This window comes from Salmo salar, chromosome ssa05, assembly GCF_905237065.1.
Source record: "Salmo salar chromosome ssa05, Ssal_v3.1, whole genome shotgun sequence".
Taxonomy (NCBI): domain Eukaryota; kingdom Metazoa; phylum Chordata; class Actinopteri; order Salmoniformes; family Salmonidae; genus Salmo; species Salmo salar.
Genome location: NC_059446.1, coordinates 55708494 through 55722059, shown reverse-complemented (window position 1 = coordinate 55722059; position 13566 = coordinate 55708494). Strand labels below are relative to the sequence as shown.

General features: G+C 44.8%; 1 protein-coding gene across 5 annotated transcripts; it reads right to left on the bottom strand.

Annotated features, from left to right (window-relative positions):
* Window positions 1-618: 618 nt before the first annotated feature.
* LOC106605156 (carcinoembryonic antigen-related cell adhesion molecule 1) lies at window positions 619-13566 on the bottom strand. 5 transcript variants are annotated; one of them, XM_014200519.2, is made up of 13 exons: window positions 13405-13566; window positions 13100-13157; window positions 11902-12252; window positions 10599-10865; window positions 7828-8115; window positions 7313-7417; window positions 6932-6990; window positions 4903-6836; window positions 2000-3708; window positions 1819-1885; window positions 1306-1423; window positions 975-1035; window positions 619-890 (listed from the first exon to the last, which is right to left on the bottom strand). In XM_014200519.2, the coding sequence occupies exons 2-8, from the start codon at window positions 13137-13139 to the stop codon at window positions 6528-6530; spliced, it is 1419 nt and encodes a 472-aa protein (XP_014055994.2). In that variant the 5' UTR covers window positions 13140-13157; window positions 13405-13566; the 3' UTR covers window positions 619-890; window positions 975-1035; window positions 1306-1423; window positions 1819-1885; window positions 2000-3708; window positions 4903-6527. The 5 variants fall into 5 exon arrangements, with proteins under 5 accessions (XP_014055994.2, XP_045574344.1, XP_045574343.1 ...); XM_045718388.1 differs by having other exon boundaries at window positions 13354-13551; XM_045718387.1 differs by lacking the exons at window positions 6932-6990; window positions 7313-7417; window positions 7828-8115; ... (2 more) ...; window positions 13100-13157; window positions 13405-13566 and having other exon boundaries at window positions 1779-1885; window positions 4903-6526.

Sequence of the window (13566 nt, the reverse complement as noted above, 5' to 3'; positions counted from 1 at the left end):
AAGATAAGACTTGATGACCAGAGCAAAAAACCTCAACCAGTACTCTATGTCTATGCTGGTGGTACAGTACGGTCGCAAATGGATCGCAAAAATAAATACAAAAATGTACAAATCAACAAAAATACAGCAGGAAAGTATCTATTGAAAACACAAGCCTATTTTTAGTTTGTTGATCTGATTTATATTTGTTGACCATTCATGTTCGTATTTCAGTGGATGCCCTTCTGCTACAGTACGTCTGGCATTATAAAAATAACCATATGTGCATCAACGCAAGAGAAAATGGCAGTTGTAGGATGTTGACGTTTTCTGTAGCCAGCAAATAGGCCTGGCTACAGAAAACTGTGGATTTCCTTGCTGCTATTCAACACAGTTGTATCTGTGTTCAGTATATTTATTGAATTGCAGCCAAGGGTTTCCTTGCCGATGGCTCAAGTCTATTGTTTTAATTTTGTGATATTGAACAAGCAGTGTTGTAAAATCCTATCTAATAGAAAAGACCTTAGAGGCAAACAAAATAAAAAATAAGTACATTCGCTCAAATCAATGAGGCCCCTGAAGTCTCTCTTGCACGTTTGGCTCCCCCTAGTGCAGTTACAATATATAAAAACTCCTGTCTGATTTTGCTGCTCAAAATGTTTATTGCAGACAGACTGATGTTATACTTAACTCCAGACATTGTTGAAATTATGGTTGTGTTACAAATGGCACCCTATTCCCTTTATAGTACACTCATTTTGACCAAGACTCATAGGGCTCTGGTCAAAATAGTATCACTAAATAGGGAATAGGATGCCATTTGGAATATGTTGCTACTGGGCTTCAGCCAATACATTTGCATGCAGATGCACATCCTGTGCAGACAAACACGCCTATGTTCCAGCCAGTCCCTGCAAAGAGAGACATGCATTAAAATGCAATTGAAACAGAAAATAACAGATAGGTGTTCAAAATGAGAAAGATTTAAGCCTTACTTCAGGACTCATCCTCATGGATCCATGTCTCCTGGTGACATCAGTTATGTTTTTCTTAGCACTGATGGAAACAAACAGGAGACTTACCACCATGTCATATCTGTGCAGTGAGTGAACACCTCTAAAATGGATGCTTTCTTTCCTCCCTACCCTGAGGTAATCACTGATCAGTGCAAGAGTGGATACGTGGAAACGTGCGTTCCCCATTGCTTTAATCAAAGTGTCGGATCATTGATTTCCTCATGGAAAGGAGGAACAATACATGTTAAGGGTATTTGAATAGGTCCATTGACTGTCCTGTGTGTGAGACACCCTCTAGGGTTTATAGTACCTGTGGCGTTGGAAGCCATAGTAGATCCCCAGAAAAACCACCACCAAAACCACACCAAGGGTTACACACACGATGAGCAGCACTGGCACGTCTGAGTCAGGAGGGCTGGGTGGAGCCACTGTGTGATAAAGAGGAGACGCACACACCATTATGACATTTAATCACAACAGAAATGCAGACTTTGCACATACCCTCCTGTTGGCCTTGTTGTTTCGTACCCTAATTTATGCTCTAATGTGAAACGTAAACAATTACAATTTGCTGCAGTAAACACAGTATATCATGGAAGGAGAGTAAAACAACCACATTAAATGTACATGCAAATTGAGTTCCGGAAAGGAGCAGTATCAGCATATACAGTCGGCAATGGGGTCTTCCTACGTGACATATTCCCATAATTTTGGAAGAACAGACAGTCATTTAGCTTTGGAGGATAACTATAATATGTTTTCAACAGTACAAAGTCCTTCTACCTTAGCAGTTGTGGAGCAGGGCTGTATTTGATGTACTCACAAGTGGGAGCTGTGTTGAGGGACTGATAGAGCAGCAAGCCAGAAACTCCTAATTCCTCCATAACAAGCTGAGGAAACAGACATACATTTCACTAATGTGGAAAATCAACAACTCCCTAATGGAGTCCGCAGACTCAGCAAAAAATAACAGTATTTTATTCAATTCAACCTTTCTTACTCACCAAGTGTCGGCACATACAAAACAGGATTCAAAAGTTCAACACAGCCACTCATTTCTATAAAGGACTTTCTCCTATTCTTAGTCCTGAATGCAGAGGTCAACATATCTTCCTTATTGTTATTGCTCTAAGATATGGCTTGAGATTCAGTAGGCTTATTCACTCTATCAATCAACCATGACACATCCACTAAATTCTGCCATGGAATCAGGTGACCAAATTTAGAGCAGGAAAACTGTAATATGTTTTACAGTAAGGAAAATCTCTGCTGTAAAGCTAAATTACAGTATTCATCCGGCAACTCTGTAAATAATTGTGCTGTAATTAAGAAGGGACATTTTTACAGTGCAGACTCTTCAACTTAAAAACTGCTAAGTAAATACAATATTCTGGGAATATTTGAAACAGCTGAAGATGATCAGAATGCCTGGAGGACAAGATTATTTCAAAAGCAGCTAAGGTTATACCATTAGGTAGGTAACATTATATCAAAATGAATGTCATGTAATACACTGACATACAGTATTTTCCTGTAAATCAAAATACTTTATTATCATCAATAAAACATATGGGGGCGGCCTAGTCCTGAAAAAAAAGTATGTTCAATGGGGACCTCTAATCTTTAAAAACCTTATTTATCCTCTTTTCTGTATTTTAATGGAACATATATTTTAGTATAAAACCGCCTCCCTGAGTCACAAAGACACGTATTGCAATAGCAGTCCAACATATTTACCATGTAACAGAAAAATGAAAACATTAAGTATACATTTTGTTCGAAAGAAAACTAAGGTTCATTCTAATAGAGATCCCTTTTAATGTGCCTATCCCCCACACAAAAGAGCATTGTAGTCCCAGAGCAAATTGTTTTGCTTTGCTTAGTCGGGGAAAACGTGGCAGCTCAGCAGCTTCTTTGTGCTGACCTCCTCCACGCATGGGCGTTATTATTTTCCGAGTCATTTAAGTCACATTAAAGCGCTTAATTAATAAGCGGCCCATCCATTTGTGGGGTCTCCTTCATAGGTAGTTGAGCATTGCTTCTGAAGCCCAGGCGCCGAAGCGAATCCTGTTAATTGAGCGGTGTCAAGAGAAGCATCTGTAAACAGAAAGTCACCACATAAATACTTCCATGGAAATATTAAATAAAGCATGTCGCAGAGGGGGTTTTGCCTTCTGAATTTTCACACAGTAGTTCCCAGGGGCCAAGTCCATCCAACTGGAATCAGTCCAGCAAGGGTTCTCTTTTCCTTTCCTTTTTACTGTTCATTCTTGTCACAAGAAGCAACACACACACAGATATGAATGGAAACATTTCAAGTCCTCATTGTTGTGGTAGTGCCTCATTCTCGCTCTGAACACGCTGAATGCGAGAGGCCACGTACGCCTCAATAAGGCCCTTTTCTCCTTCTACTATTTGGATATGTGGTGCTTCAGAAATAACACGTCTGTGTGTGTTTTCCAGTGACTCATTGTTGGTACTGTTGAATATCAACAGATAACATACACTTGACAGGCAGGGGGAGTCAACTGCGGGAAGTGTGTGTGATACAGTGTGTGTGTGTGCGCATGGGCATACGTGTGTTTTTGCTTGGTCTCCATTGCTTTAGAGTGGGGCTGCCATAGTCATCCATGCTTGTGTTTCTCCTCTTGTCAGTTGCTGGTGTGTGTGTGTCCATTGGCATCTCTCAGTGTCTAGGCCTCCCTTGGTGGGTCTGGTGTTGGAGAGAAAGAACAAGCCCTTAATTATATACAAGTCATGTTCAACATAGGCACTGACACAAACACTGGTATGGTATAGGCAGACAAACACCCAGCCAAACTACCCTGGCTGTATCCCTGCCAAATACTCTTGTCATTACTCCAGCAGAAAGATACTTGTCACTCAAGAAAAAGTGCAGGCCCCGCTATAAAAGCTGCTTGGCAAGCTTCCCTGTGACTAGGGTTGCAAGGGAGGGTATATTACTATAAACTTTTGAAGTTTCAACGATTTTATGTAGTTTATCATTTAGTGGCACTTTTGAGTACTTCAGATTATCACAGGTGTCTGTCATTATCTCTGGCCCTCTGTGTGGCCTTATCACATATGAAATATATAAAATAATCAAATAAGATTTTAAAATACAAAATTAATGACAAAGTAAAACAATGTCCTAAATATAAGCCATCAACTTAGTGAAGACCATTGGTGTTTAATATGACTTTCAACATGAAATATCCTTTATATATTTATTTGACCATGTCAATATGTCTTTGTTGTTATTTAATGTTGTTGCGGCAAACTGGTGAAATAAGTAAATCGTTGGAAGAGTTGCAGAGTTAATTGAAAATAATGCCATAGTTGATTAGATGCTTTTTTCATTAATTAGGCAATTTTCTCTTGTACCATATGGTCTATCCACTAGAAACTCATGGACAATATGGACACAGATATAAAAAAATAAATACTATATATGAATAAATCTTTTTTAAGTTACTCAAGTATAAATTACCAAAGTTACCATAGATTGCCATAGAATGTCTGTTACTTACCAAAATTACAGAAGATTACAGTAAATTACCGGTAGTTTTGCAGCTCCACACGTGACACACATATTATACACAACACAAAAGTGCGTCCCAAATTGCATCCTATTCCCTATGGGCTCTGGTCAAACGTAGTGCACTATAAAGGGAATAGGGTTCCATTTGGGACGCTGACTAACTGTCAGTGAGAATGAGAGGTGGGGAAACCAAAGAAACTAAATGCACAGAGAATGACATGACAGAATGAGACAGGCATAATGATCACACATCTGAGACAGAGAGCCATGTGGCGATTAACGAAACATGAAATGGCTAATGAACATATATGAAACATATGGGAACGGTTGGCTCTGATATCAAACACTACTTTGGTGTTTACTTACCTGGCGTGGGTGGGCAGTGTTCCTGTGGGCATGTTGAGTATGTTGACCGTGCCTGTGTGTGTTATCAGCGTGCACGTGGTGGGCATTTCCCGAGTGCGGGTGGGCGTTGGGGTGTCTCTGTGCGTTATGTACGTTGACCGGGGGCCTGAGAGGGCCAGTGGGGCCCCGGTTTGGGGACTGGTGCTGGGTGCGTTCTCTGGGAATAGTCTGGAAATGAGCCATAGGGATCACGGGAGGGGGCGTGGGGGGGCGCTGGTGCCCAGGGTTACGGCCTCGAGCTTGGGTGTTGAGCAGGGCGGCCTGTGTCTGGTGGTTACGGTTGTGAAAAGGGTTAGGGGTCGTCAGTGTGTGCATCTCCAGGGCCGTCTGAGTGAGGCTACTGGGGTTCTGTGTAACAGGCTGTGTTAGTGCACCCCAACCTTGTGTTGCTGTCTGTCTCTGGTCTTGTGTGGGCTGCGGTATCATGTGTGTGTTTCCCCTACCATACTGAATCCCGGTTTGTGTCTGTGGAATGTGATTTGGATTGGCGAGAGCTCGAGTGTCGAGTGTGGTGCCTCGGGGCATGGTGGTTATTACTCCCTGTGGAGCGCCTGGTCCCTGTTGTTGTGGTTGGGGGTTGTGGTAGCTGCGGGAGGCATTTTGCTGCCTGGGGCCAGTCTGGCTTTGAGAAGCGGTATGAGCTGTGATCTGGGATTGAGCTCTGACATCCTGCCGGGCTCTCTGCCTTGGTGTACCGTGTGCATGGGGACTGATATGCGACTGTGTGTGGCTTGGAGCCCCAGGCTCAGTGTTCGTCCCATGAGTGTGGGGGAGGTTCTGGGTCTGTCTGCCCGCAGTCGGTACAGCCTTCCTGGGTGTAGATCGGCTCGGTGGGGGACTCTGGGTCTGTGCTCCTGGCCCACTCCTCCTGGTGTGTGGTCGGGATCGTCTAACCTGGGACGGGGATTCTGTGCTATCAGAGGTGTAGCTGCTGTCGGGGGAAGCCTGTACCCTTCTGGGGGGGTTGTTGGGGTACGCCGGGGTGCCCCTCAGACGGTCCCAAGGCATTTGTTGGCGGTGTGAGCTGGCACTTGGTGTGGCATGACTGGCATCACGTGGCACAGAACTGGCCGCTGCTGGGTTGGAGTGTCTAGGCTGGGTATCAGCAGCCTGGTCCATCTGGTAGGTGTTGGCGTTTCGCTGGAGAGTGTGACTTCGACCCCTGTGTGTGTAACCAGTAGGAACAGGACCAGGAGAGACTTGAGGACCAGTGTCTAAGTCACTGTGGTCAACCTGTGAAGGAGCACCAGGATATGACAAGCCAATTTGCATCCTGGGATTGGAGTATGACTGTCCAGTCTGTGTGAACGTTTGTGGGTTGTTATTTTGAACTTGAAGAGCACTAGCACTGTTGGCTACATTGGTGGCGCTCCGCTGCATTGTACTGTCCTGTGGGCTTGTAAATTGTTGCTGTGACTGTTGGTTGGGTTGTTGACCATTAGTTGGATAGGAATTGAGATTGACGTGAACCGTGGCCATCTGTGCGTTGCTATTTTGCTGGTTGTGTGGCAGTGTGTTAAGGTTAACACCGACCTGAGTAGAACCCGCTTGTATGAGAATGTTTGGATTGTTTGGGTTGTTTTGAGTCATCTGTGGGAAGGTGTTGAGTGTGTTGGCATTCTGAGGTGCAGCAGTGTGTGTGAAAGTGTTGTGGTCCTGCGTGGTGCCATTTTGTGGAAAGGAATTGGCATTCGGATGTTGGGCATTGTGTGAGAACCTGTTTCTGTTGGCGTGGCCATTGTGTTGCAGTGTGTTGTGTTGCGTGAAAGTGTGTGTGTGTTATCGTGGCCATCGGGTGGGACAGTGTAGAAGTTGTGAGGGTGTGTGTGTAGCGGTGGGTCAGAGTGACGGCCTCTGCCTAAAGTCCGGGTACCCTGTGGAGGGGGTTCTGTGGGCTGAAAAAGAGAGAGAAAGAGAAGAGAAAGAAATACATGAATGGGTTAATTGCTTTCAGAATCATAATATTTTGGGAAAAAGAGGAGTGTCTTACTGTAAGCATGAGTTCTGGGTTTCTCTTTTGTCCTGTGGCCTCCTTCAGTCTTCGGTCAACTGCAATAAAGCAACATTGTCACATACTGTATTCAAGCATAGAAACATACGTTTCCGTTGAGCATAGTATACACAGGTCAATGTGAATGCTTACAAAGAGTTTACAAGATATTACTGTGACATACTTGCATTACTTCCATGGCTACACAGTGGACTTGACAGACAGACAGACAGACAGACAGACAGACAGACAGACAGACAGACAGACAGACAGACAGACAGACAGACAGACAGACAGACAGACAGACAGACAGACAGACAGACAGACAGACAGACAGACAGACAGACAGACAGACAGACAGACAGACAGACTCTCACTCACCTCTCTTCCAGCGCACCAGGAGTACGATGGCTATGACAATTAAGATCAGAGCGACCACACAGCCAATCACTATGCCCGCCACTGCCCCTGCACTGAGGCATGTGCCTGAGAGAGTTGGGAAAGGGGGAGGGATGAGGGGGAGGGAGGCCGAGACAGAAAAAGTGATGAGCAGGGGGATAATTAATAATGATAATGAGTCTGAGACACGGAGCCCAGACAGACAAATGGAAAAGAAAGACACGAGGTTTCAGAAAGAGTATGATGAAGTGATGGCAGGGGAAGAGAGGTGAGAGAGAATGAGTAGTGTAAGTGAAGGGAACATCAGTGAAGACAGCTGAAAGTCATAGAAAAAGAGTTAGATTCTCATTGTGAGAGCATGTGGATTGATCAATCTTTCGCTGATAGGCTGGGCCAAAACGTTCCCCTCTCTTCACTCGAAGATGGATGCTGCTGCGCCGTCCAAAACTAACAGTCATCAGAACGAATCACGTCAGTGTCCGTCCTGCATAACTCACCCACGATGGCCAGGTTCGTCCCCTGCTCCGACGTGGCGCCCGTGATGGCATTACTAGCCACGCACTTGTATTGGCCGCTCTGGTTGGTGGAGAAGGTCTGGAGGCTGAACACGCCACTGTCTGATTGGCCAGACGCCACGGGTGCATTGTTGTATTTCCAGGAGAAAGTGGCGGGGGGCAGGGAGTCGGACACGCAGGTGAGTCGGATCGTCTGGCCTACCACTGCATCCGCTCCTCCCACACAGTCTGCCGGAGAAGCCTTGCTCAGCACAGGGGTGTCGGGACCATCTGGGGGGCGGAGGGGGGGGCATCAACAGACAGACTCACAGACAAACCCTGTGGCTCACAGACTGTCACAGTAAAGTTTCACCTCAAAATGCATGGGGTCAATATTACTGGGGTTGGGTATGACTAGTAGCTTCCCGAGTCATTATTGCTAATGCAAATTAGCCCTGTAGCCCATATAGTGATGCGCTTCTGTGGCTTACTGGCAGTTACATTACTTGGTGTAATGCTAGCTTGTAAAACAACATAGTATCAGCATTTTAGCTGCTGGGTCGTGTACATTAGGCACCAAACAAAAGAAAACAGACTAAAACAAGGAAAGACTACTCTGACTTCTCAAATTAGACACACCAAAAAAAATGTGTGTGTGCCCTAATTAACACAACCCTGGACAGATAGCGACTCACAGTCAGAGCCGGACCACCACATCTGGGGCCACAGTTTTTCCTGCGATTCTAATTGTGTGGTCTTACAGCTAACCTCATGCTATTCTACACATTTTGCAATTTTCTTATGTATTTTTTTTTACCAGGTAAGTTGACCGGGATTTAACAACCCTACTCTTACGTTAAGTGCCATGAGATCTTTAGTGACCTGTAATGGAAATTATAGGATTAAAGGTTTGACTAAATGATTTCACTCAGAAACCTTATAAACTGTTGAAATATATTCGAAATAAGGCTATAATAATGGGTTAAAAACTATATTCCAATACTGTGTGTGAGTAAGACACTGTAACCACTTCAAAAAATGAGCAGGGCAGAGTTGATAAGACGACATTGGGAAAGGAACAGGAGAAGAGGCCTCCTTAAGTTAAGGAGAGAAACAACGGCCTGGGAACAGCTAGGCTGGCAAAAGATAAGGAGACAGGTGGTCTGAGTACTGTGGAAAAATACAGCCGCCTAAAGCTGGGTGGAGTTCTCTACTGGTGTGTGTGTGTGTGTGTGTGTGTGTGTGTGTGTGTGTGTGTGTGTGTGTGTGTGTGTGTGTGTGTGTGTGTGTGTGTGTGTGTGTGTGTGTGTGTGTGTGTGTGTGTGTGTGTGTGTGTTAATATAAAAGGCTTTGTACATTGTAAGGATTTTCAGAGCTCTCATAAATAAACGTTTTGACCCTTGTAGGCTGGCTATCCGTCTGCTTCATTCAACCAGAATCTTACACACTCTGGGGGGGGGGCAGACTGAGTAGTTTAATTGAAGTTCGGTTTAAGAACATTGATAACTTAATTCACGTAACATGACCACAGAGAGTCAGGACACCCGTTTAACATCCCATCCAAAAGACGGCACCCTACACAGGGCAATGTCCCCAATCACTGCCCGGGTGCATTGGGGTATTATTATACTGAACAAAAATATAAATGCAACATGTAAAGTGTTAGTCCCATGTTTCATGAGCTGAAATAAATACAAAATCGACGCATTTTTCCATAAGTAGAAAAATCGTACTTCTCTCAAATGTTGTGCTCAAATGTGTTTTACATCCCTGTTAGTGAACATTTCTCCTTTGCCAAGATAATCCATCCACCTGATTAAAACTGATTAAACAGCATGATCATCACACAGGTGCACTTTTTGCTGGGGACAATAAAAGGCCACTCTAAAATGTGCAGTTTTGACACACAACACAATTCCACAGATGTCTCAAGTTTTGAGGGAGCAAGTTTTGGCATGCTGACTGCAGGAATGTCCACCAGAGCTGAATTGTGCCAGATAATTGAATGTTCATTTCTCTATCATAAGCTGCCTCCAACATCGTTTTAGAGAATTTGGCAGTACGTCAACCGGCCTCACAACCGCAGACCACGTGTAACCATGCCAACCCAGGACCTCCACATCCAGGGAAAAACGTATTCTGATTGGCTGGGCCTGGCTCCCCACTGGAGGGGTCTGGCTCCCAAGTGGGTGGCCTATGCCCTCCCAGGCCCACCCACTTGGCTGCGACCCTGCCCAGTCATGTGAAATCCATAGATTAGAGCCTAATATCTTAATTTAAATTGAGTGATTTCCTTAAATGAACTGTAACTCAGTAAAATTGTTTGAATTGTTGCGTTTTTGTTCATTATATATTTTTTATACCAGATGAAAGACTACCTCCTGCTGGCCCTCCAACACCACATCCAGCAGCATCTGGTCTCCCATCCAGGGACTGACCAGGACCAATCCTACTTAGCTTCAGAAGCAAGCCAGCAGTGGGATGAGGCTTAGAGAAAATTGTGCAGTTACAGTATATAGCTAATCCCATGCTATTCTACACATTTTGCCATTATGAGGCTGAGAGAAAATGTTGCAGTTTTAAAGCTAATTTCCGGTTAATTACAATTCTACACATTTTGCAATGGCTTATCACGTGCTCATATGCTATCGAATTGCCCCTGGATTACCCCTGCGTGCCAAATCGGTAATCCGGCCCTGCTCACTGGTGAGACTGTGTGGGAGTCTATTTAGCTTATGTTATTAGCATTAGCAGCTGAGCATGCAATTACCCACAGTAAACTGTGAGGGTCTTTGAGGCGGTCTGAGCGCTGACGAGGTTAGAGACGGTGCAGGAGTAGACCCCGGCATCTTCCCTCCTGGCCGGGTTGATCACCAGGTCGCCCCCTTTGATAGTGACCCTGGAGTTCGAGGTGAGAGCAGAGCCCCCTTTACCCCACAGCACACTGGTCTCTGTCCCCTTGGTCCAGGTACAGCGCACAGACACATTGCCCCCCTCCAGAGCCACTGACGGCACAAACAGAGTCACGCCATCCACTGCATCTAGAGTGGGGAGAGAAGAGAAGCAGGGAGATTATAGACTGGTCCTAGATCTGTTTGTAGTGTCTTGCCAACTCCTACGGCCATTGACAACTCTTATGGTCATGCCAACTCCTATGGTAATTGTCAACTCCTACTATGTTCATTGACAACTCCTATAGTCATTATCATGCCACAAACTTTTCTGGGACCAGGCTAGTGAGATGAATGTAAATACTGGAGTAGTAGACTGATTGGGAGATACACACACAGGGAGAGCTTTTGAATGAGCCATTATTGGGCTTTCACAGTGTGATCACAGACAGAGGGGGAATCAATTCAAGCTTCAAAATACGCTGAAAAATAGAGGGACGCTTAGTGTTTTCTGCCTAAAATAATTTTGTTTAATGAAAATAATGGAGGGTTGGGAGAAGAAACATTATAAAGACATGGGAGCAGATGGTAAATAAAGGGGCAGACAAGATGCCAATGAGCGCTAGGCCTGGACTGAGAAAATAAAGATAGACGCGCTATCTGTGACTAAAAACAATAGTAATTACAAACACTAACAGGTCTAGGCAAACAAGTGGCTATAATCACATTACACTTACATGCTCGATTTTCCACCACTGCTGTTCACTTACTTCTGTAATCCTCCCTCCCTCCCATCCTCCTCCTTTATCTCCCTCACTCCATCACTTCCTCCCACCCGCCCTCATTACGTCACTCACTACATCTCCTTCCTTTCCTCCCTCATTACGTCACTCACTACATCCCTCCTTCCTTTCCTCCCTCGTTACATCTCTCCTTCCTTTCCACCCTCTTTACGTCACTCACTACATAGCTCCTTCTTTTCCTCCCTCATTACATCACTCCTTCCTTTCCTCCCTCATTACATCACTCACTACATCCCTCCTTCCTTTCCTCCCTCATTACGTCACTCACTACATCTCTCCTTCCTTTCCTCCCTCATTATGTCACTCACTACATCCCTCCTTCCTTTCCTCCCTCATTACGTCACTCACTACATCCCTCCTTCCTTTCCTCCCTCCTTCCTTACCGAACACCCTGAGCTGTATGGACCTGGTGTTTTGGGCCAGGCCCGTGGTGGGCAAGGGGTCCACCGTCACTGTGTAGTTCCCCGCGTCTCCCAGCTGGGCACTGCTGATACGGAGCTGGGTGGCTGTGATGGTGACCCTGCCCTGGTACTGGGTCACAGTGTTGAGCACCGCACTGCCCCCCACCCACAGCCCCAGGGGGGTCACCCCACCTGGGTACCCCCATGTGATGGAAAACACCTGGACCACTGTGACCACCGTGAAGACCGCTTCAGTGCCAGTCTGCACCAGGACTGGATCTGATTTAAACTGGATTGAGACCAGGTCCTGGGAGAGAGCGACGGAGAGGAAGACTAGAGGGTAGGAGAGGGGGGAGAAGAAGGGAATACACTGCTTATCACTCATTTACCTGCTTACTTTCTTGCTTTCTTACAGTGATTATGACAGGTTGTTATAACACTGGTATGAGAGAGTTTGAGGGGTATATAGTTGGGGGAATTATCAAAACACTTTACAAGCATATAAAAGGCCCCAAAAGTCTTCAGCAGATTAATTATACTAAACTTAATGAATATGCTCCTGATCAGTCATGGTGAATTGACTTTACAAGGTGTGCATGAGAAAGACAAAAATTGAGATGAATTGCACCGAGGTTCCCTCGTTGATCATTTGCAGTCAAACAGCAGCACACTTTTAAAGCCTTGTTAAAAACAATACAGTGCTTAACTGACTTCAGTAGAGGTGGATACTGGATAGAGAAAGTGTGCATGTCCCAAATGGCACCCTGTTCCCTTTATAGTGCACTACATAGTGCTCCGATCAGGGCCCATAGGGCTAAGCAGGGCTGATAAGCCATTGGACATTGTGTATTAGGATATCACACACCCTGATAAAGGTTGTTAAGCCAAAACTTTGGATGAATACATTCACAAGAAGGAGAGATGAGTGTGTAACTTTATTTTTCATTTATGCAACAGAACACACGGGCTAAGAATGCAGCCGAGCTGGGAAGGAGTCATTGTTTCTGTCACCTTGGAATTTCCCAAATAAAATGTAGAGCTACTCCTCCAACTTTTTAGAAATACACACATCAGCATTCTTTTCACAGGCACACCCTTTTGGTCAGCTTTAGGTTAGGGTACTCACTGAAGTCAACATTGAAGCCCCTGTCAGAAAATTGAGGGAGGAGAGATGCCTTACCTGCCAATGACAGAACTACGGGAAGCAGGTGTAAGTTCATCACATCAGTCAGGATAGCCTGTGGAGTATTTTTGACACAGACTCAAATCACAACTAAATTAAAGTGAAAGAAATGTGTCTGTTTAAAACACAGAAAGAAAGAAACCCAGGCTGTGTTCTTCTGTAAACACAAATAGGACATGCTAGTAGCTTAGCGTGCTAGCATTCTAAACCAGACAGAGTACATAGGGTTAATATATTGTGAATAAACTCACTTTCACTTAATTCAAAACACTTCTTGAAAGATTTTCAATGTCAACACTTACGACAGACTTTTCTCTGTTCTCTCATGTTTCAGTTGTAAAAGCCATAAGCAGATGTTTGGCAAAACCAGTTTGTTTACGTGCGAAAGGTTTCATTTCCTGTTTCTCCACTCTCACCTGTCTCCACAGGTGTATTCATTAGTCCACACCTTAGTAAAACCTCTT